We start from the raw sequence: 22,655 nt of genomic DNA, 5'->3' as shown, positions 1-22,655 counted from the left end.
CCACCTCCCCCACACCTGCGCACCTCCCCCCCACCCCGCGCGCTTTTCCACAATCTATGCAAAGTTTGCCATTTAGGAGTAAACCTAAATTTCTTCTAATCTTAAAATTGCATAGATTGTATAAGACAGAACATAGATTTAGTTACATTTGGGGGGACGGGCAGAGGAAAAACATTAAATATTAAATACAGGCCTCGTTTTCTTAAGACCCTCCCCTGTAGAAACATTAAAATAGGGTGGGGTAGGGAGGGGAGGGCGGAGGCGGAGAGGGGATATGCGTTTCAGGATACAGGAAATACGGTAAGCGCGAAACCGGGAGGAAGCTCTGTGTCTGCAAGGGACCCGCCGCCATCTCAGGTCTCGGCCTCGCAGGGCCCACCAGAGAGAACTGACGCCCAGTCCTATAATCCTTATGGGGGACCAACCTTGTGCCTCAGGGAGATCCACGCTCCCACCTGGAAATACGCGGGAAATCAGGCCTCCAAAAAAGCGCTGCCTCCTAGCTCCACGGTGGGATTATCCAGAAGGAACTCCCAACGGAGGTAGTAACCCTCTCCCCTCCGCACCTTCTCCTGCATCACCCGGCCTGAAATCGCACCCTCCTCCTCCGGAGAAGTAGTAGAATATACTTCTCTCACCCCAAACCAGGTCAGATTCTTTCATTCTCATCTTGGACATTCAGACTCTCTGCAACTTAATTACGCGGTTTCCCAGATCTCTTTCCTCTTTTCTCTATTCTTTCCACGATTTCAAAATTGAAAAACAAATTAACCAACAAAAATGGGGGCATTAAATAGCTCTTTCACAAAATATGTTTGGATGAAATTATGGATATTTATTGAAATTAAGTAATTATTTTTAATAGCTGTGATAATTGTGGTTATATTTTTTAAGAAATAGATTTAAATATTTTGATATGCTTAAAAGTAATTCAGTGGGGCCAAAGTGGGGGTTACAAACAAAATGTTTATGAGTTGATCATAACTGGATGATGTATACGTGGAGATTCATTATACTGTTCTCACTACTTTTGTGTATATTTGAAACTTTTCCATTAAAAAAAGTCATTGATTCAAGATTAGTAACATATGGAAGGCCTCATTCCTATGCTAACACGCCTGATTCCTGTGCTGAGAGAGGGTATTCTAAAGTGAGTCTTCAGAAATGTGTGTTTGTGTGTGGCAGGAAAATTTAGTAAGTAAAAAAAAAAAAAAAAGTAAAGAAAAGAAAAAGAAAAAGAAAAAAAAGTCACACTATGGTAAGTCAAACCCACGTGCTTGTTCAGGGTATGCAGGGAGCACTCAGGATGGACGAAATAATTCTGCCTGTTAGTAATCATGACCCATCTAAAAGGAAAGGGGAACTTTGGGTGGGCCCTAAAGGGTAAGTGACATCTGTCTTGTGGAAGGGGAGAAAATGCTTTTCAGGCCTGGTGTTGCCAGGACAAAAGCCCTAAAGCAGGTGTCTTCTGTGAAAAACTTGGGTATAACAATGTTGGAGAAAGACTTGGAGGTGCAATAGAATGTTGCAGGGCCTTGAATGTTATGCTAAGGAGTATATAGTTTAATCCGAAAGTGGTGGTAACCATTGAAGATTTTCAATCAAGTGATGTATTTTAGGAGTCCAGTTTTTACTCTCAGAGAAACAATCTTCTATTTTGATGACCTGCTAGAATGCAAAAAAGAAAACCAAATCTCATCCAAGCCTCACAGATTCTTGTAATCCAAGGAAACAGGGCATCCTTTCTTCTCACAGGTAATAAACCTTTATGGAGCCCTTGCAAAGGACTAGACATTGTGCTGGGAGCTGCAGGGAATGGATGACAAAGCATAGTGCCTGGTACATAGTAGGAGTGAAACAGATATTTGAATAAGTAAGTCAATAAATGCTAGGATAAGAGTAGAAACTGAGGAGGCTCTATACTTGGGACTTAGAGGTAGAGCATAGAAAAATAATGAGCTCTGTTTTGCTTCAAAGCATCATCCAGTCATTCCTTTACGCTCTGATTTGCCTCAATTTTACTTCAATGTCCAAGGGGTAAGGCATAGCTGATGAGGTTGTGGGATACTGGTGAGGTGAGGTGGGGTGGAGTCCAGAGCTGACAACCAAGAAAGAATTCTTGAGACATCTTTGGTGCAAAATGGTGGTTTATTAAAGCATGGGGACAGGACCCGTGGACAGAAAGAGCTGCTCCGGAGACATGAGGAATGGCCCCTTATATACCCTCAAGTTGGGAGGGGGTTAGGGATAGCTTAAGTCTCTAAGGAATTTTGGAAGCAAGGTTTCCAGGACCTTGAGGGGGCTAGCTATTTTTGGGAAAAGGTCATTTATTACCATCTAATAAAACCTTAGTGATGAGACCCTTCAGATGTATCTCGGTGGGCCACATGCTTGGGGGATGATTGCCAACACGTATCTTGGTGGTGAAGGGGGTTTAGAGATAAAGGAAGTTTCCAAAGGAATTTTTATATGTTAAAGTAGACTTTCAGGATCTTGGTGGAGGGGAGGGGGGTTAGGCTAGGACTGCCTTTTGCCCTTAGCAAAGTATTAACATGGAGGCAGTTGAGTCCCTAGAGGAATGTCACCCTGCCTGTTTCAAAGACTTGTCAATGGGCTGTAGGTAGTGAGAAAATGTCATCATTTTTCTTCTGCCTTTGTTTCCCACATCATTACCCCCTAAACAGGTTCGACCCTTAAATCTTTAAGGTTGCTGAGGGTGGAAGGTCTCATCTTCTGTAACTTCTTCCTGTTGAATAGGGGTGTAAAGATGTCCCTACCTATGAGTCAATATTGGTCAGTTGGGGCTTATGTAGATATAGGAGTTATAAAAGGCAGAGGCAGCTGAATCCAAGGGAGACTGCATGTGTAGACCTTCCCAAGTGGAAAGGATCATCTGGTGGCTTGAAGTTAGGGCAGAGAAGGAGTCTCGACACCAGGTGGAGAGAAATGGGAGAAAACAGCAAAATATGATTAGTATAACAAAATGAAAAAGAAGCCCAAATAAGAGTCCTTTGGTAGTTGACAAAAAATTCTTTTCCAGTCCAGGAGTTTAATCGATCATTAAAGGAAACAGAGAGATTGTTTAAAGTGCCAGTTTGAGTATTCTTGTCAGTTAGAAACCCAGAAATATTTTGTGGTAATTTGGAATGTACATACAACATTCTGTTTTTAGATAGCAGAAGTTCTACCTTGTGCAGCAGTTAAAACATCTAATGCCATTCTGTTTTTTAAAACTGCTTCACGTATTTGTATTACTTCAGTATTTAATAGAGAAATGCTATTCCGAGTGTCATTTAGGGCTTTGACCATGTACTTAAGGGTAGCTGGGTTAAAATCTGACAGGTTTCAAGTATTATTTTAGGCATATCTATAAGCATAGCCTGGTATTTAATAAGTTGACTTCCCATCGCCCATTGGTGGCTTTTGGTCTCTAAGACATTCTGGATCTGATGCAAAGTCATTACTGTTCCATAGTGAGCTTTGAGGCTCCTTTTACCAGGAAGGCTGCTGTATGCTTGGCTAAAGCCTCTCCTTGTAATTGTACATCCATATAGGTGGCCTCTAGGATAAATATGACTATGCAGGATGAAACCATTAAGAAGCCCTTTTTGTTTGAGGTCCAGCATTAACAGCAACCTAATTATAAGGAATCACTGGCAAGTGGGAGAAGACTTGTCAAGAGGTAAAGGCACCTTCAAGTGCATCATCCAATCCAATCATGAAGAAAGTGGGGTCATCCATTATCTCCACAAGCCCATAGTTAACCCTATAGAGTGGGGTAAGCTCTGGCTTTTAAAGAGCAACTTCATCATTCCAGCCACATAGAATTGGTCAAGGTGATAGCCGAGTCATACAATCATTTGGGAATCAATCCCATTTCCCCATTGTTCAAATAATTAGTTATATGTCCATGGGGTCCTGTTATTAGCCCCACAGAATAAAAGGCATGAAGATTATCTATATATGAGCTATTGTATAGGAATAGAAAAAAAGCTATTTCTCTGAAGTTTACCTCAAGTTGTCTAGCTTAAGCAAACATTTAAGGACAATGAAATCTAGAATTTAACATCCACAAAAGTGGGTTATTTGAACGTAATTTTTCTCTTTAAAATAACCCTCATTTCCAGGGATAGCCAAATCAGGACTAATTTGTTTGCAAAACAAGTCCAATTTTACAAACTTGGCATAATTATTTACATAAGCTCAGCAAGAATAGTGACTGATCATACAGGTCTTTTAGAATCTGCTTTGCTGGAACTTTTATAAGGAATCTCGAGGTTGAACTTTTAGTAGCCTTTCCAGGCCAGAAGCCAAGCCAAGTACTTGTCATCAGACATGCCTGCAATACCTGTAGATTTGGGTGAATTCCTCTTCCTGAGGTCCCCACAGTATCCTGAGGTTCCTGCACCTGCCAGGAGGTGACATCCTTTACTCACCTGGTGAGGCCCCTAGGAACTTTGTAAACAAGGTATCAGGCCAACAGTTCCAAGGGGCTTTATGGCTCCAGGTTTTATAAAGTCCACCTTAGTTCCTGAAAGCTGTTTGATCATATCTGAGTCTATGCATATCTTTCTCAAGTATGACATTCCAGTCAAAGCCTTGGTAAAATGTTCCCAATGATGTCCTGTTACAAGGAGAACAGATACTTACTGAACTTATGCAAATGATTATGATTGCCTTGGAAGAAAGAATACTTTTTTTATAATAATATTTTTTATTATATTCTGGTAGTCACCATACAGTACATCCCTGGTTTTTGATGTAAAGTTCCACGATTCATTAGTCGTGTATAACACCCAGTGCACCATGCAATTCATGCCCTCCTTACTACCCATCACCAGCCTATCCCATTCCCCCACTCCCCTCCCCTCTGAAGCCCTCAGTTCGTTTCTCAGAGTCCGTAGTTGGGAAAGAATACTTACTGAGACCTTTTTAATTTCAGAGGGTTCAGGTAGAGAGAAAAATTAAATGCTTTAATTTGCTTTGTTATTATTTCTGTACATCACTGATGTCTTGAAAGTTTCCTCAGTCTGGAAGAGCAAACATTAGAGAACCAGCAATGTTTTATTTATTTTTTATTTTATTTTTTTTTAAAGATTTTATTTATTTATGTGACAGAGAGACAGCCAGCGAGAGAGGGAACACAGCAGGGGGAGTGGGAGAGGAAGAAGCAGGCTCATAGCGATGAGCCCGATGTGGGACTCGATCCCGGTACGCCGGGATCACGCCCTGAGCCGAAGGCAGACGCTTTAACGACTGCGCTACCCAGGCGCCCCCCAGCAATGTTTTAAACAAGAGTCACAACACTATAATCTTTTAGTTTATTTAGTCCCATGTTACTAATTCTTGTTCAGTTTGAATGCAGCTTTTTAGTTAGTTCTGGAAATTCTTACCCATTTCAGTTTTAGGATTCTATAAAGATATCAAATACCTCTCTCTGTCCTAAAAGTCCTTTATATGAATCTCCTTGAAGATGAAGCTCATTTTACAAGAGAATAAGAACAGTTATAAATAACAAAAACACAGAATGGACATAGTTAGAGATCTGATGAGATGAGAGTTTACAATATAGCTGATAAGGAAATCAGGTTACTTCTGTGACACGTAACACTTAAATAGCCAGAATAGAGTGATGATGACCTTATATTAAAACCTTAAAATTTTAGGAATTGCTTGTTATCTCTAGAATAGTTACACACCATTTACCCAAATGTTACCTAAGTCTTATCATTTAGCAGTACTTGTGGAGTAATTTAACATACCAAAGGAAAAGACCTAAATGAGTTTAAGAGACTTAATTTACAATTTAAATCTTGGTAAAGTTTGTTAAAACCTTAAAATTATAGCACAGGCCTGAATAGGATTACAGATCATTACAAAAATTATTTCTGTTTAACCAAGGTGACAATAAGATTTGAAAGGCAAATATGTAGGGTTCTATAGTTGTTAGCAAAACTTAGCTCCTCTAATATTGAGAAGTTTCAACCAAGTGATGGAAGACCTGATAAAACATAGAAACTTTGTTTCCTGGGCGGACAAAAGAGAAAAAAACTTTTGTTGTTTATATTTTCTTATCAAGAGCAGATGAACAATTCAAGAAACCTTTGTCTTTTTAAAGAGAGAAAGCAGACTTATATATCTTATACTACTGTACTTTAAAAATCCATTCATTTCAATCTTAGTCCATCCTGACCACACCTAAAATTCCTTTCCAATGTTTTCCCTTTGCAAACCTTCTACAACTTTCCTTTGCATTCAGATTTTGTCCAAAAGCCATTTCTTTCCAAACAACCAGTCTTGGGACAAAATTACCTTCTTTTACCTTCAACAAAAATGCATTCCCACTCCTTATTATCTTTCTTACATAGCTTCTACTTTTCTACATACAGAGTTGTTTTCCATATTTCCATCAGTCTTTATTACATTTAGTAGAATTTTGCATTTTTTTAGAAACCTTGGTCTCCAGTGAGTGAAGACTAAGTAGTAACCAATTGTGAACTGTTAAACCAGAATTCTTTAGATGGCAAATTTATGAATCAAATAAGCACCGAAGATGTTTACCAACAGACTTAAATATCTTTAGTTTCTTTGCAATAAGAAGTCAAAAGCAAACCCACATCCAGTAATCAATGACTTAGCACTTTATCCTATTTGGAAAAGACCTAGATATCAATAAATTTAATTCCATTTATTATCCAAGCAAATCTTTGAAGTTTCAGGTTACCAAAGACTTTGAAAGCTATTTTAACAATTACCCATGAAAACTTTGATGAGACAGAAAATTAACCATCATTTTAGTTGTCTTTTTACTAACAACTCACAACAGAGATTAACACAAGTTTTTTTGACCTTCAGTAAACCTCGATAGAATAAAAGTTTCACGTTTAGTGCTGATAACATTAAAGACATGTCTTAAACCAACAAACTTAACTTAATTTAAATACTGAATTATGTTCCACCTGGATCCTCCCCTTTGTCAATTCTTTACCTGAGACACTGGTGGGGAAATCTGGAGTGGATGGTGTTAGGTCCAGGGGGTGCTCTTCTTGCTTCTTGATGGTGAAGGTAGGAGAAGGAGCCATGGTGCCTGAAGCACTGAGGATGGTCTGGAAGCCAGTTATGCAGGCCGCACCCAAGGTGGTGCAGAAAGAGAAGGGGGAGGGGGAAACGGTAGAGGCAGAGTGCTCCCAAAAGGCAGAGAAAAGGTTCCCAGATTTAGAGCTCATCAGCTTCAACAGGTGCAGACGCCATGTCTTCCCACCAACAAGGGGGAATAGGCAGTCCATGTTGGGCCAGAGAAGACAGGGAAATTCCCCGAAACAAAGGGAATTTCAGCAGCTGCTTGGGAATATTCCTTAAGGTCCATGTCCCGAGGTAGACTAACCACAGATGGCTCCAGTTATAGCCATTAACCCGGGAAATGAGTGAGGGAGACACCCCCACGTGTGTTAGAAGGAACAGTGAGAGAGAAGAGAGTCAAGAGTCCCCTTTGTCTGGGATGGCCTGTGTTTCCTCCAGCAACCTGGGTTTACGAGGAGGAGGCCTACTTAGATAATTATCATCCAATATGTCAGGAGAGAGTTTACTAGCTGACCCATTTGGGCAAACACATTCTGCAAGAGGCCCTTAGGTCGGGGTCCTGGTGTAGACCAATGAAGGCCTAGGTAAGAGCAGTGAAAGTACCTTAGGTCCATTTGCCCTGTTCCTTACAGAAGAGATCTGAGAGATCCCACTGAGGCCATGCAGTGTTACAGGAGATCAGTACTTTCCTAAGTTTTGCAATCTGAATTTGTTTCCAGTGGGTTAAAAGGCATTCTGAGGGAGAATCCTTGGGGACTGAAGAAGCTCCCATCCCATGCTAGAGAGGGTGCTAGAGAGGGTCCATTACCAAAGAAAATCCCCTCCTGACTCCCGGGTGGCATCCCACGCGCAGGATATGTCAGAGGTACCTGGTGTCAAAGTGATCCAAGGCAACCCTTAACAAAATCGCTATGATCACTGCTGCCATTAAAGACCCCTGTAGGAGGGAAGCCTGCCCTCCCCCTGCTTCCCCATTGCATCCTAGGCTGCAGATCGATGCCTGGCGTATGGATTGAAATACCATGCCTTGAAGGTCATGCCATGATGGTCACACCTTGACAGTCACGCCTTGTTTATTTACCTTGCCTCGAAGGTCATACCAGAGAAGGTCATGCCTTACCTTGTCTTGAAGAACCAGCTGTTTTTAACCCATGGTGAACACTAGAAAAGTTTTACAAGGGGAAATTACCGAATTTTGTAACTTAAGTAGTTAGTAGAGGACATTGACAGAAAACAGTAAAGATGGAATCCGTCATGGTTTAAGTGACATTCCAACACATGTGGTCCTTACAGCCAGCTTCCCTAGGAAACGGTCCCCGGTTGGGTTGTAATTCCATCGAACACTAGTTTCGGCCGGTGCCAAGTGGAGGTCCCATCGCCAGAAGCGGCTAGACCAGGGATGTGGAGGGGATCACATTAGATCAATCAGGAGGAAACCTCACACAGGAGTCTTAAGATTGGCAGCCATGCTAGTCACTTAGGTGACTGTCCCGTGCCCAAAGACAGATGACTAAGGACAGCAGTAAAAAGAGAGCATCAAGTTTCTGGGTCTTATTACCATTCCAGCCAGGGTACTAACTTCCAGCCAAAAGGTAGGCTTTCTCCTTCCCATACGGTAGCCAGAGGCTAGGGGATTGCAGCCTGAGCAGTTGACATAAAAGTGTTCCAATATGACCGTACTCCTTGAAGAGCTCTAGAAAGGAGAGTAAAGGAAGAGGAGAGAAACTACTCACCAGTTTTGCACTGAAGCTCAGAGTCCAGATGTAAAGACTCAAAGCCCCACGTTCTGGCACCATACGATGAGGTTGTGGGATATAGGTGAGGTGAGGTGGGGTGGAGTCCAGAGCCGACAACCAAGAAAGAATTCTTGAGACATCGTTGGTGCAAAATGGTGGTTTATTAAAGCACAGAGACAGGACCCGTGGGCAGAAAGAGCTGCTCCGGAGACATGAGGAATGGCCCCTTATATACCCTCAAGTTGGGAGGGGGTTAGGGATAGCGTAAATCTCTAAGGAATTTTGGAAGCAAGGTTTCCAGGACCTTGAGGGGGCTAGCTATTGTTGTGAAAAGGTCATTTATTACCGTCTAATAAAACCTTAGTGATGAGACCCTTCAGATGTATATCGGTGGGCCATATGCTTGGGGGATGATTGCAAACATGTATCTTGGCGGGGGGGTTAGAGATAAAGGAAGTTTCCAAAGGAATTTTTAAAAAATATTTTATTTATTTATTTGATAGAGAGAAACAGCCAGAGAGAGAGGGAACATAGGCAGGGGGAGTGGGAGAGGAAGAAGCAGGCTCCCAGCAGAGCAGGGAGCCCGATGGGGGGGCTTGATCCCAGGACCCTGGGATCAGGCCCTGAGCTGAAGGCAGATGCTTAATGACTGAGCCACCCAGGTGCCCCAGCAAAGGAATTTTTATACATTAAAGTAGATTTACAGGATCCTAGTGGGGAGGAGGGTGTCAGGCTAGGACTGCCTTTTGCCCTTAGCAAAGTATTAACATAGAAGCAGTTGAGTCCCTAGAGGAATGTCACTCTGTCTGTTTCAAGGACTTGTCGGTGGGCTGTAGGTAGTCAGGAAATGTCATTAATTTTTCTTCTGCCTTTGTTTCACACATCATAGGGATAGCGCTGCTCAGATAGGAAACAAAGGAGATTGTTCAAGGCAAAAAGTTCAAGAGCTACATAATTTCCTCTAGTGATTCAGATCATTGAAAATTATAATAATAGCACATATTTACTGAACATTTTTTGTGTACTAGGCCCTGTTCTAAAGGGCTTCCAGAATCTATGATCTTAATTTGTAATAGACCTCTTTTAATAATATCCATATAACTTTTACAGGAATGTATAATAGAAATGGGACCATGGTGGATCATAAGGACTTGAGGAGGCCAGGGAAAAGAGATGTACAATAACAGAGGAAATGATTTTACCTTATTTTACTATTTTTCAGTCTCTGAGGGATTGCAGAATGACTCCATATCCTTGGTACATTCATAAAATGGTTCACCTAGTGAAGATAATGAAGATGACTGACAATGTTGCCCTGCTTTTTCTGATGTGCTGCACCAGGTAATTGTGTTTTTTAAGGTAATTTATTTACCAAAAACTTACCAAGGGAGGAAGAAGAATAAGAGTTGTAAAAAGAAATAGCCAAACAAAAAACAAAGCTAGCACCAAATAGGAAAATTGAAACTCTTTTCTACATTATATGAAACCATATATACCATATAATAATAATAATGTAATTTATAAGCTGCTTTGTTAGACTCATTCCTAATTACCTTATAGTTTTTGTTTTTACTGGGAAATGTATAAGTGTGTCTAAAACCACACGTTATGATTTTTTGCTGATAAATGGGAACATGATTGGTATCTTTACATATTGATTTTATATGCTACAGTCTTTCTGAATTCTGTTTGTTCTGATAATTTATAGATTTTCTTGGATTATCTATTAATGATATTGTGAATAATGGCAGTTTCTTGTCAATATTTATTTTTTAGCTTGTCTTACTCTGTCAGCTAGGATCTTCAGTTCAATGAGAAACAATAACAGTAATGGAGGATTTTCTTCTCTTACTTTTGAATTTACAAGGAAATTCTGCAAATGTTTCACCATTTTTAGATTTGCTTCTTCAGGAAGCAAAGTCTGTTCATTTCTATTCTTAGTATGCTGAGACTTTTTAATTATGAAGGAATATGGTTTTTCTCCATTAATTTGAGAGTGTGACCATGTGATAAGTTACAGCAATCAATTTTCTAATATATTTTCTGATTTTGGTTTCATCACCCTCACCATTGACTATTTTGTTTTTAAAATCTTTGCTTTAATCTGTATTATTTTGTTTACTTGCTTTATGTTTGCTCTTTTTCTAATTTTTCTTCTGGACTTTTAGCCCAACAATTATCAAGCTCCATGTCTAAAATAAGAATTTATGACTATAAATCTTCCACTACATATGATGTTGAAGGAATTTCACATATTTTTATATGTAGTATTTTATGATAATTCAATTATAATTTCTCTTATGATTTCTCTTTTGACTCATGAGTTTGTTTAATTTACATGGGGCTCTTTTGTAAAAATCAGACTGTGATATCATTAGTCCCATTACAGTTAAACTTCATCTTATTTTCTGCTTTAAAATGTTTTTTTTTTATCTTTCTGATAAGAAAAAACAAAACTATATATGAGCTTCTCATTCCAAAAGATTTTGGCCATATAAAACATTTCTTTCATTAACTACATAGAAATATATATATGTATACACACACACACACTATTGAATGATGGAATTATTCCTGATATTTATATTTGAGTTTTTTAACTTTTTATATTATTTTTGTTGTTGTTCTTTTTTTATCTCAAGTATTTATTTAAATTCCTGTTATTTAACATTAGTTTCAGGAGAAGAATTTAGTGATTCATCACTTACATGTAATACCCAGTGCTCATCACAAGTGTCCTCGTTAATACCCATCAACCATCTAGCCCATACCCCACCGACCTCCCTCCAACAGAGATTATTCTCCATAGGTAAGAGTCTCTTATGGTTTGCTTCCCTTTCTTTTTCTTTTCTCCTTTCCTATATGTTCATCTGTTTTCTTTCTTAAATTCCATGTATGAGTGAAACCAAATGGTATTTGTCTTTCTCTGACTTATTTCGTTTAGCATAATATACTCTAGCTCCATCTCCATCATTGCAAATGGCAAGATTTCATTCTTTTTGATAGCTGAGTAATATTCCATTATTTATATTATATATATAGATACACACACACACACACACACACACATATATATATATATACCACATCTTCTTTATCCATTCAACAGTAGATGGATATTTGGGCTCTTTCTATAGTTTGGCTACTATTGATAATGCTGCTATAAACATAGAGGAGCATGTGCCTCTTCGAATCTGTATTTTCGTACCCTTTGTTTAAATACCTAGTAGTTCTATTTTAACTTTTTGAGGAACCTCCATACTGTTTTCCAGGGTGAATGCACCACTTTGCATTCTCATTTACAGTCTAGGAGGGTTCCCCTTGCTTCACATGCTCACCAACATCTGTTGTTTCATGTGTTGTTAATTTTAGCCATTCTGATAGTTGTGAAGTGGCATATCATCCTGGTTGTGATTTGTATTTCCCTGATGTGATGAGTGATATTGAGCATCTTTTCAATGTGTCTATTAGCCACCTGTATCTCTTCTTTGGAAAAATATCTGTTCATGTCTTTTGCCCAATTTTTAACTAGATTATTTATTTTTTGGGTGTTGAGTTTGATAAGTTATTATAGATTTTGGGTAATAGAGTTTTATCTGCTATGTCCTTTACAAAAATCTTCTCCCATACTGTACATTGCCTTTTAGTTTTGTTGATTGTTTCCATTACCTTGTAGAAGTTTTTATCTTGATGAAGTCCCAGTAGTTCGCTTATGCCTTTGGTTCTCTTGCCTTTGGAGACATGTCTAGCAAGAAGATGCTGTGGCTAAGGTCACAGAGGTTGCTGCCTGTGTTCTCCTCTAGGATTTTGATGGATTCCTGTCTCACATTTAGGTTTCTCATCCATTTTGAGTTATCATTGTGGATGGTGTCAGATAATGGTAGAGTTTCATTCTTCTGTATATAGCTAGCTGTCCAATTTTCCCAGCACCATTTATTGAAGAGACTGTCTTTTTTTCCCTTGAATATTCTTTCCTGCTTTTTTGAAGATTAGTGGACCATAGAGTTGAAAGTCCATTTATGGGTTCTCTATTCTGTTCCATTGATCTATGTGTCTGTTTTTGTGCCAGTGCCATACTATCTTGATGACTACAGCTTCATAATATAGCTTGAAGTCCGGAATCATGATGTCTCCAGGTTTGCTTTTCTTTTTCACAGTTGTTTTGGCTATTCTGAGTCTTTTGTTGTTCCATACAAATTGTTCTGGCTCTGTGAAAAATGCTGGTGGTATTTTAATAGGGATTGCATTAAAAGTGTAGGTTGTTTGGGGTAGTATAGACATTATAACGTTTGTTCTTCCACTCTATGAGCATGGAAAGTTTTTCCATTTCTTTGTGTCCTTTTCAATTTCTTTCATAGGTGTTCCATAGTTTTCAGAGTACAGAACGTTTACCTCTTTGGTTAGGTTTATTCCTAGGGAGCTTATGGTTTTTGGTGCTATTGCAAATGGGATTGATGCCTTGATGTTGGTACATTTTTGATTACTGATTGAATTTCCTTGCTGATTATGGGTCTGTTCAAATTTTCTAATTCTTCCTGTTTCAGTTTTGGTAGTTTGTATGTTTCTAGGCATTTTTCCATTTGTTCCAGATTGTGCATTTGTTGGAATATAACTTTTCATAATATTCTCTTGTAATTGTATTTCTGTGGTGTTGGTTGTGATCTCTCATCTTTCAGCTGTGATTTTATTTGTTCCTTTCTCTTCTTTTTGATAAGTCTAGGTAGGGGTTTATCAATTTTCTTAATTCTTTCTTTCTTTCTTTCTTTCTTTCTTTCTTTCTTTCTTTCTTTCTTTCTTTCTTTCTTTCTTTCTTTTCTTTCTTTCTTTGACAGAGATAGAGACAGCCAGCGAGAGAGGGAACACAAGCAGGGGGAGTGGGAGAGGAAGAAGCAGGCCCATAGCATAGGAGCCTGATGTGGGGCTCGATCCCACAACGCCGGGATCACGCCCTGAGCCGAAGGCAGACGCCCAACCACTGTGCCACCCAGGCGCCCCTCAATTTTCTTAATTCTTTTAAAGAACCAGCTCTCAGTTTCATTGATCTGTTCTGTTTTTTGGGTTTTTTTTTTCTGTTTCTATATCTTTTACTTCTGCTCTGATCTTTATTATTTCTCTTCTTTTGTTGGCTTTAGGCTTCATTTTCTGCTCCTTTTGTAGCTCCTTTACATGTAAGGTTAGGTTGCATATTTGAGACTTTTCTTGTTTGGTGAGGTAGGCCTGTATTATAATGTACTTTCCTCTTAGGACAGCCATTGCTGTGTCCCAAAGGTTTTGAACTATTGTGTTTTCACTTTCATTTGCTTCCATGTACTTTTTTATTTCCTGTTTAGTTTCCTGGTTAACCCATTCATTCTTATTAGGATGTTCTTTCATCTCCCTGAATTTGTGGTCTTTCCAAATTTTTTCTTGTGGTTGACTCTGAATTTCATAACATTGCGGCCTGTTATGCACAGTATGATCTCATTCTTTTTTTTGTACTTGTTGAGGCCTAATTTTTGACCCAGTATGTGATCTATTCTGGAGAATGGTCTATCTGCACTTGAAAAGAATGTGTATTCTGCTGCTTTAGGATGAAATGTTATGAATATATCTGTTAAGTCCATCTGGTCCAGTGTGTCATTCAAAGCCATTTTTTTCCTTTTGATTTTCTGCCCAGATGATCTGTCCATTGTTCTAAGTTGGGGTATTAAAGTCCCTAGTATTATAGTAGTATTGTCAGTGAGTTTCTTTATGTTTGTTGGATTTACATATTTGAGTCCCACGTTGGGGCATAAATATTTACAATTGTTAGAAATTCTTGTTGGATAGATCCCTTAATCATGATATAGTGCCCTTCTTCATCTCTTTTTACAGTCTTTGGTTTAAAATCTAGTTTTCTGATGTAAATATTGACACTCTGGCTTTCTTTTGACATCCATTAGTGTGATGAATGGCTCTCCATCCCCTCACTTTCAATCTGCAGGTGTCTTTAGTTCTAAAATGTGTCTCTCGCAAGCAGCATATAGATGAGTCTTGTTTTTTATCCATTCTGATACCCTTTGTCTTTTGATTGGAGAGTATAGGCCATTTACATTCAGACCGATTACTGATAGATGTGAATTTAGTGCCATTGTATTAACTGTAAAGTTGTTATTTCTGACTTTCTAGTCTTTGTTGCTTTGGTCTTTTTTTTCCTACTCAAACAGTCCCCCTTAAAATTTCTTGCACAGCTGGCTTAGTGGTCATGAACTCCTTTATTTTTCGTTTGTCTGGGAAACTCTTTATCTCTCCATTCTGAATGATGGCCTTGCTGGATAAAGAATTCTTGGCTGCATATTTTTCCCATTCAGCACATTGAATATATCATGCCACTTTCTTCTGGCCTGCCAACTTTCTGTGGATCGATCTGATGCAAACCTGATTTATCTTCTAGGTTAAGGAATTTTTTCCCCTTGCTGCTTACAAGATTCTTTCCTTATCAGTGTATTTTATAAATTTCACTATGCTATATCTTGGTGTTGGCTTGCTTTTGTTGATTTTGATGGGAGTTCTTTATGACTCCTGGATTTCGATGCCTATGTCCTTCTCCAGTTTAGGGAAGTTTTCAGCTATAATTCCTTCAACTAAACCTTCTTCCCCTTTTTCCCTCTCTTCTTCTTCTGGGACTCCTATGATACAAATGTTATTACACTTTATGGAGTCACTGAGTTCCCTAAGTCTACATTCATGATCCAATATTTTTCTTTCCTTCTTTTCAACTTCATTATTTTCCATAATTTTCTCTTCTAATATGATTGCTTTGTTCCTCACCTTCTTCCATCCTGGTCATTCCATCCAGTCAGTTGTGCATCGTGGTTATAGCTTTTTTATTTCTGCCTGACTAGTTTGTAGATCTTTTATCTCTGCAGTAAGGTACTCCCTAGTGTCTTCTATGGTTTTCTCAAGGCCAGCTAGTATCCTTAAGATTCTTGTTCAGGCATATTACTTATACCTGTTTTGATTAGATCACTTGCCATTACCTCTTGGTCTTTCTTGTGGGATGGATTCCTCCATCTTGGCATTTTACGTAGATAATCTGTCTTCTGTGTGTTCAGAAAGCCTGTTACGTTTTCTGCTCCTGAGAGTAATGACTAAATTAAGAAGAGGTCATATACTGTCCAGGGCTGGCTCTTCAGGAAGTTTTTTTGGTGTATGCCGTGTGTACTCTGCTGCTGTGTTTTGGCTCTTCCTTCCCAGTCAGTCCTCTTCAGAGTTTCTCCTTGCCTTCACTGCGGAGTGTTTGGATGTTGGACGTTGTGTGGCGGATTTTAACTAGGTGTGTTTTGGTGTGCTTGTTAGAAAAGGCTAAATTCTATCTTCCCCAAAGCTGAAGTTTTGCAGTACTCTATGATCAATAGACTTTGTTTGTGCAGGGGGTTTGTGCTGGTCTTTTGGGGGAGGGGTCTGCTGCACTGGTTCTCAGGTGGACTTGTCCTAGTGGAGAGGCCCCTGCAAGGTATAGTGGGGTGGGGATTGTTGTAAGCAGCTCCAGCCTCCACTGGGGGTGCTGTGTTGTTCACTCAGGTCTGTCTGTACTGATGGGTTGGAGGGAAATGGTCTCACCCCACTGTCAAGTCTCCAGAGAGGGAGTTTGTGCCTGCTCCTGTTCAGGATCCCCTCTCCGAAGAGCAAACAATCTCCCCTTCTGTGTCCTAGGATTCCATCAGAACCATGCCTGTGTCTGCGCAATCTACCTGCCTGTTGGCACAGTGTTCTTGTGTTTTATTTCAGGGGTGCAGCTGGGTTTCAAAACTCCAAATTTTAGGAGCCTGGCAGGGTGCAAACCCACAATGATTCCTTGGGGAAAGGTCTTGCTGCACTGTGGCTCATGTCAGTTTGTCCCAGTAAAGCAGTTGCACAGCTATAGAGTTTCGGAATTTATGGTAAAGTTCAGCCTAAAGCCAACATGCAGGTTCGCTGCCCTCAACAGGTTCCTCTGCTGATATGCTAATTAACAGTGCTGCTCAATGGTGCCCATTGTCTGTTTCATCCCCTCTCAGGATATGTCACCTCTTCCAAAAGCATTCCATAGAGGAAAACTTTCTCTCCCAGTGCAACAGAGGGTATCCTCAGACCATACAGTCCACTTCTGGGCCTCTGCCCTCTTCCCTAGATGAACACTACTGTGCCCACTTGGCACAACTCCAGCGATGGCACAGACTTCTAAAACTTCAGATTTTGAGCTGCACTGCTTATAAAAACTTAAAATAATCAGCCCCTCTCTTTTTTCAGTCAGTGGTTTTGGGGAAGTGTCTTTCTTCTGTAATCCCCTGCATGCTGGTTTCTCTCTCTCTCACTCCTTACTCTGTGATATGGCCTCCTTCCCCTCCAAAGCACCTGGAATTCTCTTCTCCCCCAAATCACCTGTCTGCAGCTCCTATCCTCCATGATGCAGCTGCTTTTTCCCCTCTAGATGTACAGTTTCTTCTCCCAGTTCTCACATCAATTTCTTGGGTGTTCAGAATGATTTGATATTAATTTAGCTATGTTCAAGGGACAAGGGAAGCATAGGGTCCCCCAATTACAACACCATCTTAACTCATCTCTTGTAAACTTTTTATTTTGATCTAATTTAAAAATTCAAAAAAATTTTTAGAATATTACAAAGAACTCTCAATATTCTCTATTTATTTATTTATTTTTAATAATATTTTAAAAATATATTATGATAGTTACCATACAGTACATCCCTGGTTTTTGAAGTAAAGTTCCATGATTCATTAGTTGCGTATATCACCCAGTGCACCATGCAGTACGTGCCCTCCTTACTACCCATCACCAGTCTATCCCATTCCCCCACCTCCCTACCCTCTGAAGCCCTCAGATTGTTTCCCAGAGTCCATAGACTCTCATGCTTCATTCCCCCTCCCTTTTACCCCTCCTTTCTTCTTCCCTTTCTTCTCCTACAGATCTTCCTACTTCTTATGTTCCATAGATGAGAGAAACCATTTGATAATTGTCTTTCGCTGCTTGACTTATTTCACTTAGCATTATCGCCTCCAGTGCCGTCCATGTTGCAGCAAATGTTGAGAAATCATTCTTTCTGATAGCTGAGTAATATTCCATTCTATATATGGACCACATCTTCTTAATCCAGTCATCTGTTGAAGGGCATCTCGGTTCCTTACACGATTTAGCTATTGTGGACAATGCTGCTATGAACATTGGGGAGCATATGGCCCTTCTCTTCACTACGTCTGTATCTTTGGGGTAAATACCCAGTAGTGCAATAGCTTGGTCATAGGGTAGCTCAATTTTTAACTTGTTAAGGGACCTCCACACTGTTTTCCAGAGTGGCTCTACCAACTTGTATTCCCACCAACAATGTAGGAGGGATTCCCTTTCTCCACATCCTCTCCAGCAGTTGTTGTTTCTTGCCTTGTCTATTTTTGCCATTCTAACTGGCGTAAGGTGGTATCTCAGTGTGCTTTTGATTTGAATTTCCCTGATGGCAAAGATTTTGAACACTTTTTCATGTGTCTCTTCGCCATTTGTATGTCGTCATTGGAAAATGTCTGTTCATATCTTCTGCCCATTTTATGATTTGTTTATTTGTTTCTCGTGAAATGAGTTTGAGAAGTTCTTTGTAGATCTTGGGTACAAGTCTTTTATCTGTAGTGTCATTTGCAAATATATTCTCCCATTCCATGGGCTCCCTCTTAGTTTTTTTGACTGTTTCCGTGGCTGTGCAGAAACTTTTTTTCTTGATGAACTCCCACAAGTTCATTTTTGCTTTTGTTTCTCTTGCCTTTGGAGATGTGTCATGAAAAAGGTTGCTTTGGCCGATGTCATAGAGGTTGCTGCCTATGTTCTCCTCTAGGATTATGATGGATTCCTGTCTCACATCGAGGTCTTTCATCCATTTGGAGTTTATTTTTGTGTATGGTGTGACATAGTGGTCAAGTTTCATTCCTTTGCATGTAGCTGTCCAATTTTCCCAGCACCACTTATTGAAGAGACTTTTTCCCACCGGATGTTTTTTCCTGCTTTATCAAAGATTAGTTGTCCAAAGAACCAAGGGTCCATTTCTGGGTTCTCTATTTTGTTCCCTTGCTCTATCTGTCTGTCTTTGTGCGAGAACCATACTGTCTTTGTGATCACAGCTTTGTAGTACAGCTGGAAATCCAGCATTGTGATGCCCCCAGCTTTGTTTTTCCTTTTCAACAGTTCCTTGGAGATTCGGGGCCTTTTCTGTTTCCATACAAATTTAAGGACTATTTGTTCCAGTTCTTTGAAAAATGTCCTCGGTATTTTGATCGGGATAGCATTGAAAGTGTTGATTGCTCTGGGTAGCATGGACATTTTAACTATGTTAATTCTTCCGATCCATGAGCATGGAATATCTTTCCATCTTTTTATGTCTTCCTCAATGTCTTTTAAGAGTGATTTATAGTTTCTAGAATATAGGTCCTTCACGTCTCCGGTTAAGTTAATTCCAAGGTAACGTATGGGTTTTGGTGCTATTGTAAATGGAATGGATTCCATAATTTCTGTTTCTTCGGTCTCATTATTCGTGTATAGAAATGCAACTGATTTCTGAGCATTGATTTTGTATCCCGCCACGTTACTGATTTGCTCTATAACTTCTAATAGTTTGGGTGTGGATTCTTTTGGGTTTTCCATATACAGTATCATGTCATCTGCAAAGAGAGACACTGACTTCTTCTTTGCAGATTTGGATACCTTTGATCCCTTTTTGTCGTCTGATTGCTGTTGCAAGGACTTCTACTACTATGTTGAAAAATAGTGGTGAGAGTGGGCATCCTTGTTGTGTTCCTGATCCTAAGGAAAGGGCTTCCAGCTTTTCCCCATTGAGAATGCTATTTGCTGTAGGCTTTTCATAGATGGCTTTTATGAGATTGAGAAATGTACCTTCTATTCCTACAACTGAAGGGTTTTAATCAGGAAAGGATGCTGTATTTTGTCAAATGCTTTTTCGGCATCGATTGAGAGGATCATATGGTTCCTGAGTCTTTTCTTGTTGATATGATGTATCACGCTGATTGATTTGCAAATATTGAACCACGCTTGCATCCCAGGTATGAATCCCACTTGATCGTGATGGATAATCCTTTTAATGAACTGTTGGATTCTATTAGCAAGTATCTTGTTGAGGATTTTGGCGTCCATATTCATTAGGGAAATCGGTCTGTAATTCTCTTTTTTGAGGGGGTCTTTGCCTGGTTTGGGGATCAAGGTAATATTGGCCTCATAGAATGAGTTTGGTAGCTTTCCTTCTGTTTCTATTTTTTGAAATAGCTTTAGGAGAATAGGTATTATTTCTTCCTTGAATGTTTGGTAGAATTCTCCAGGAAAACCGTCCGGGCTTGGAGTTTTGTTATTTGGAAGGTTGTTTATCACTGACTCAATTTCGTCATAATTAATTGGCCTGTTTAAGAAATCAATTTCTTCCTGTTTCAATCTTGGTAGTTTATAGGTTTCCAGGAAGGATTCCATCTCTTCCAGATTGCTTAGTTTATTGGCATATAGCTGTTGATAAAAATTTCTAATAATCCTTCCTATTTCAATGGTGTTCGTCGTGACCTCTCCTTTTTCATTCATAATTTTAATAATCTGGGTCCTTTCTCTTTTCTTTTGGATAAGTCTTGCCAGTGGTCTGTCAATTTTATTGATTCTCTCCAAGAACCAGCTTCTAGTCCTGTTGATCTGCTCTACTGTACTTCTGGTTTCTGATTGATTGATTTCAGCTCTAATTTTGGTCAACTGCTTCCTCGTGTGTGGATTAGGCCTGTCCCTCTGTTGCTCTTCCAGCTTCTTGAGGTGAGAATATAAAAACTGCATTTTAGATTTTTCTATTCTTTTGAGTGAGGCTTGGATAGCTATGTATTTCCCCCTTAGGACCGCCTTTGCAGTATCCCATAGGTTTTGGACTGTTGTATTTTCATTCTCATTGGTCTCCATAAATTGTTTAATTTGATTTTTGATTTCCTGGTTTATCGAGTCATTCCTGAGCAGGATGGTTCTTAGTCTTCAAGTGTTTGAGTTTCTTCCAAATTTTTCCTTGTGGTTGAGTTCCAATTTCAGAGCGTTGTGGTCTGAGAATATGCAGGGGATAATTGAATCTTTTGGTATCGGTTGAGACCTGTTTTGTTTCCCAGAACATGGTCTATTCTTGAGAATGTTCCACTGACATTAGAATAGAATGAGTATTCTTTTGTTCTGGGGTGTAGTGTTCTATATATATCTATGAGGTCCAACTCATCGAGTATGGCATTCAAAGCCTTTGATTCTTTGCTTAGTTTTTGCCAGGGTGTTCTGTCTATTTCTGAGAGTGGAGTGTTGAGGTCCCCTACTATTAATGTATTTTTATCTATATGTCTCTTTATTCTGGTTAAGAATTGGTTTGTGTATCTGCTGCTCCCCTGTTGGTGGCAATATATTTATAATTGTCATATCCACTTGTTGAATACTTCCTTTAAGAATAATATAGTGCCCTTCTGCGTCTCTAACTATAGTCTGTAGTTTAAAATCCAATTTATCTGATATGAGAATTGCTACCCCAGCTTTCTTTTGAGGTCCATTTGCGTGAAAGATGGTACTCCATCCCCTTACTCTCAGTCTGAATGCATCTTTGGGTTCGAAATGAGTCTCTTGTAGACAGCAAATGGATGGGTCATTTCTTTTTATCCAATCTGCAACCCTGTGTTATTTATGGGAAGGTTCAAACCATTCACATTAAGACTGAGTACTGAGAGATATGATTTTAATGATGCCATGTTGCCAGTAAAGTCTTTGTTTGTTTTGGCTGTGACTTTCTGTTCTGTATCACTCTTGGGGCCTTTTTACTTTTATAGAACCCCCCGTAATATCTCCTGTAGGGCTGGTTTCGTGGTTCCGAAATTGGTTAGTGACTGGCGATTCTGAAATGTCTTTATTTCTCCATCAATTCTGAATGACAGCCTTGCTGGATAAAGGATCCTTGGCTGCATGTTTTTCTCTGAAAGATCTTTAAATATGCTCCCGCAACCCTTTCTCTCATTCCAGGTCTGTGTAGACAGGTCTGACGTAATTCTGATGCCTTTGCCTTGGTACGTGAGAAATTTCTTTGCCCTGGCCGCTTTCAATACTGTATCCTTGGATCTCATATTTGCGAAATGCACTATGACGTGACGTGGCGTAGGTTTGTCATGGTTGAGCTTGGGAGGGTCCTCTCTGCCTTTTGGACACGAATGTTTGTTTCCCTCGCTAGATTAGGGAAGTTTTCGGCTACAATTTGTTCAAATATCTCTTCTAGACCTCTGTTTCTCTCCACCCCCTCGGGGATGCCAATGATTCTAACACTGGATCGTTTCATTGAGTCAATAATCTCCCGTAACCTACATTCGTGGGCTTGGATTTTTTTAAGAGCAGCTTCTATTTTGTGTTTTTCTCTATTAACCCATCCTCCAATTCACTAACCCTTTCCTCTGCTTCTGTGACCCTGGCCGTCAGAGCCTCTAGTTTTGCCTGCATTTCGCTCATAGAATTTTTAATTTCTGTCAGATTCGCTCTCCTTTCTGTCCTTAGGGATTCTATATTCTCAGTAACCTTTTTGTTAATAGTTTTTTCAATTCTACTCATCATTTTGACCATCGTTACTCTGAATTCCATTTCTTATACTTTGGTTACATCCATATCCATTATTTCTGTGGCAGAGGCCACAGTCTCACTGTCTTTTCTTTGCTGGGGGGGGCTTCTCCTTCTTGTCATTCTGATGAGGAGAGGTTGCGGGGTTGTCCAGAGCCCAAATTATTGACTGCGTCCCAGGCCCTGCCCCTTGTTTTAAAGGGATCTTAGGAATGTGGGCTTCTTCTTTAAAGA

At 39.6% G+C, this 22,655-nt stretch overlaps 1 protein-coding gene across 2 annotated transcripts in view; it reads left to right on the top strand.

Moving 5' to 3' along the window:
• The first annotated feature begins 318 nt into the window (after nucleotides 1-318).
• The window catches only part of NBDY (negative regulator of P-body association), a 110,220-nt gene continuing 87,883 nt past the window's right edge, over nucleotides 319-22,655 (top strand). The window contains exons 1-3 of one of the 2 annotated variants that reach the window (XM_087859487.1): nucleotides 319-648; nucleotides 10,039-10,157; nucleotides 11,491-11,625. In XM_087859487.1, coding sequence (XP_087715613.1) covers nucleotides 413-619 — 207 coding nt within the window. In that variant the 5' untranslated portion in view covers nucleotides 319-412 and the 3' untranslated portion in view covers nucleotides 620-648; nucleotides 10,039-10,157; nucleotides 11,491-11,625. The remainder of the gene's footprint in view (nucleotides 649-10,038; nucleotides 10,158-11,490; nucleotides 11,626-22,655) is intronic. The other variant, XM_087859486.1, reaches the window with a different exon arrangement.

Source organism: Ursus americanus, chromosome X (genome assembly GCF_024610735.1).
Source record: "Ursus americanus isolate L20-20 chromosome X, mUrsAme1.1.p, whole genome shotgun sequence".
Taxonomy (NCBI): domain Eukaryota; kingdom Metazoa; phylum Chordata; class Mammalia; order Carnivora; family Ursidae; genus Ursus; species Ursus americanus.
This window is presented reverse-complemented; position numbering and strand designations above follow the sequence as displayed.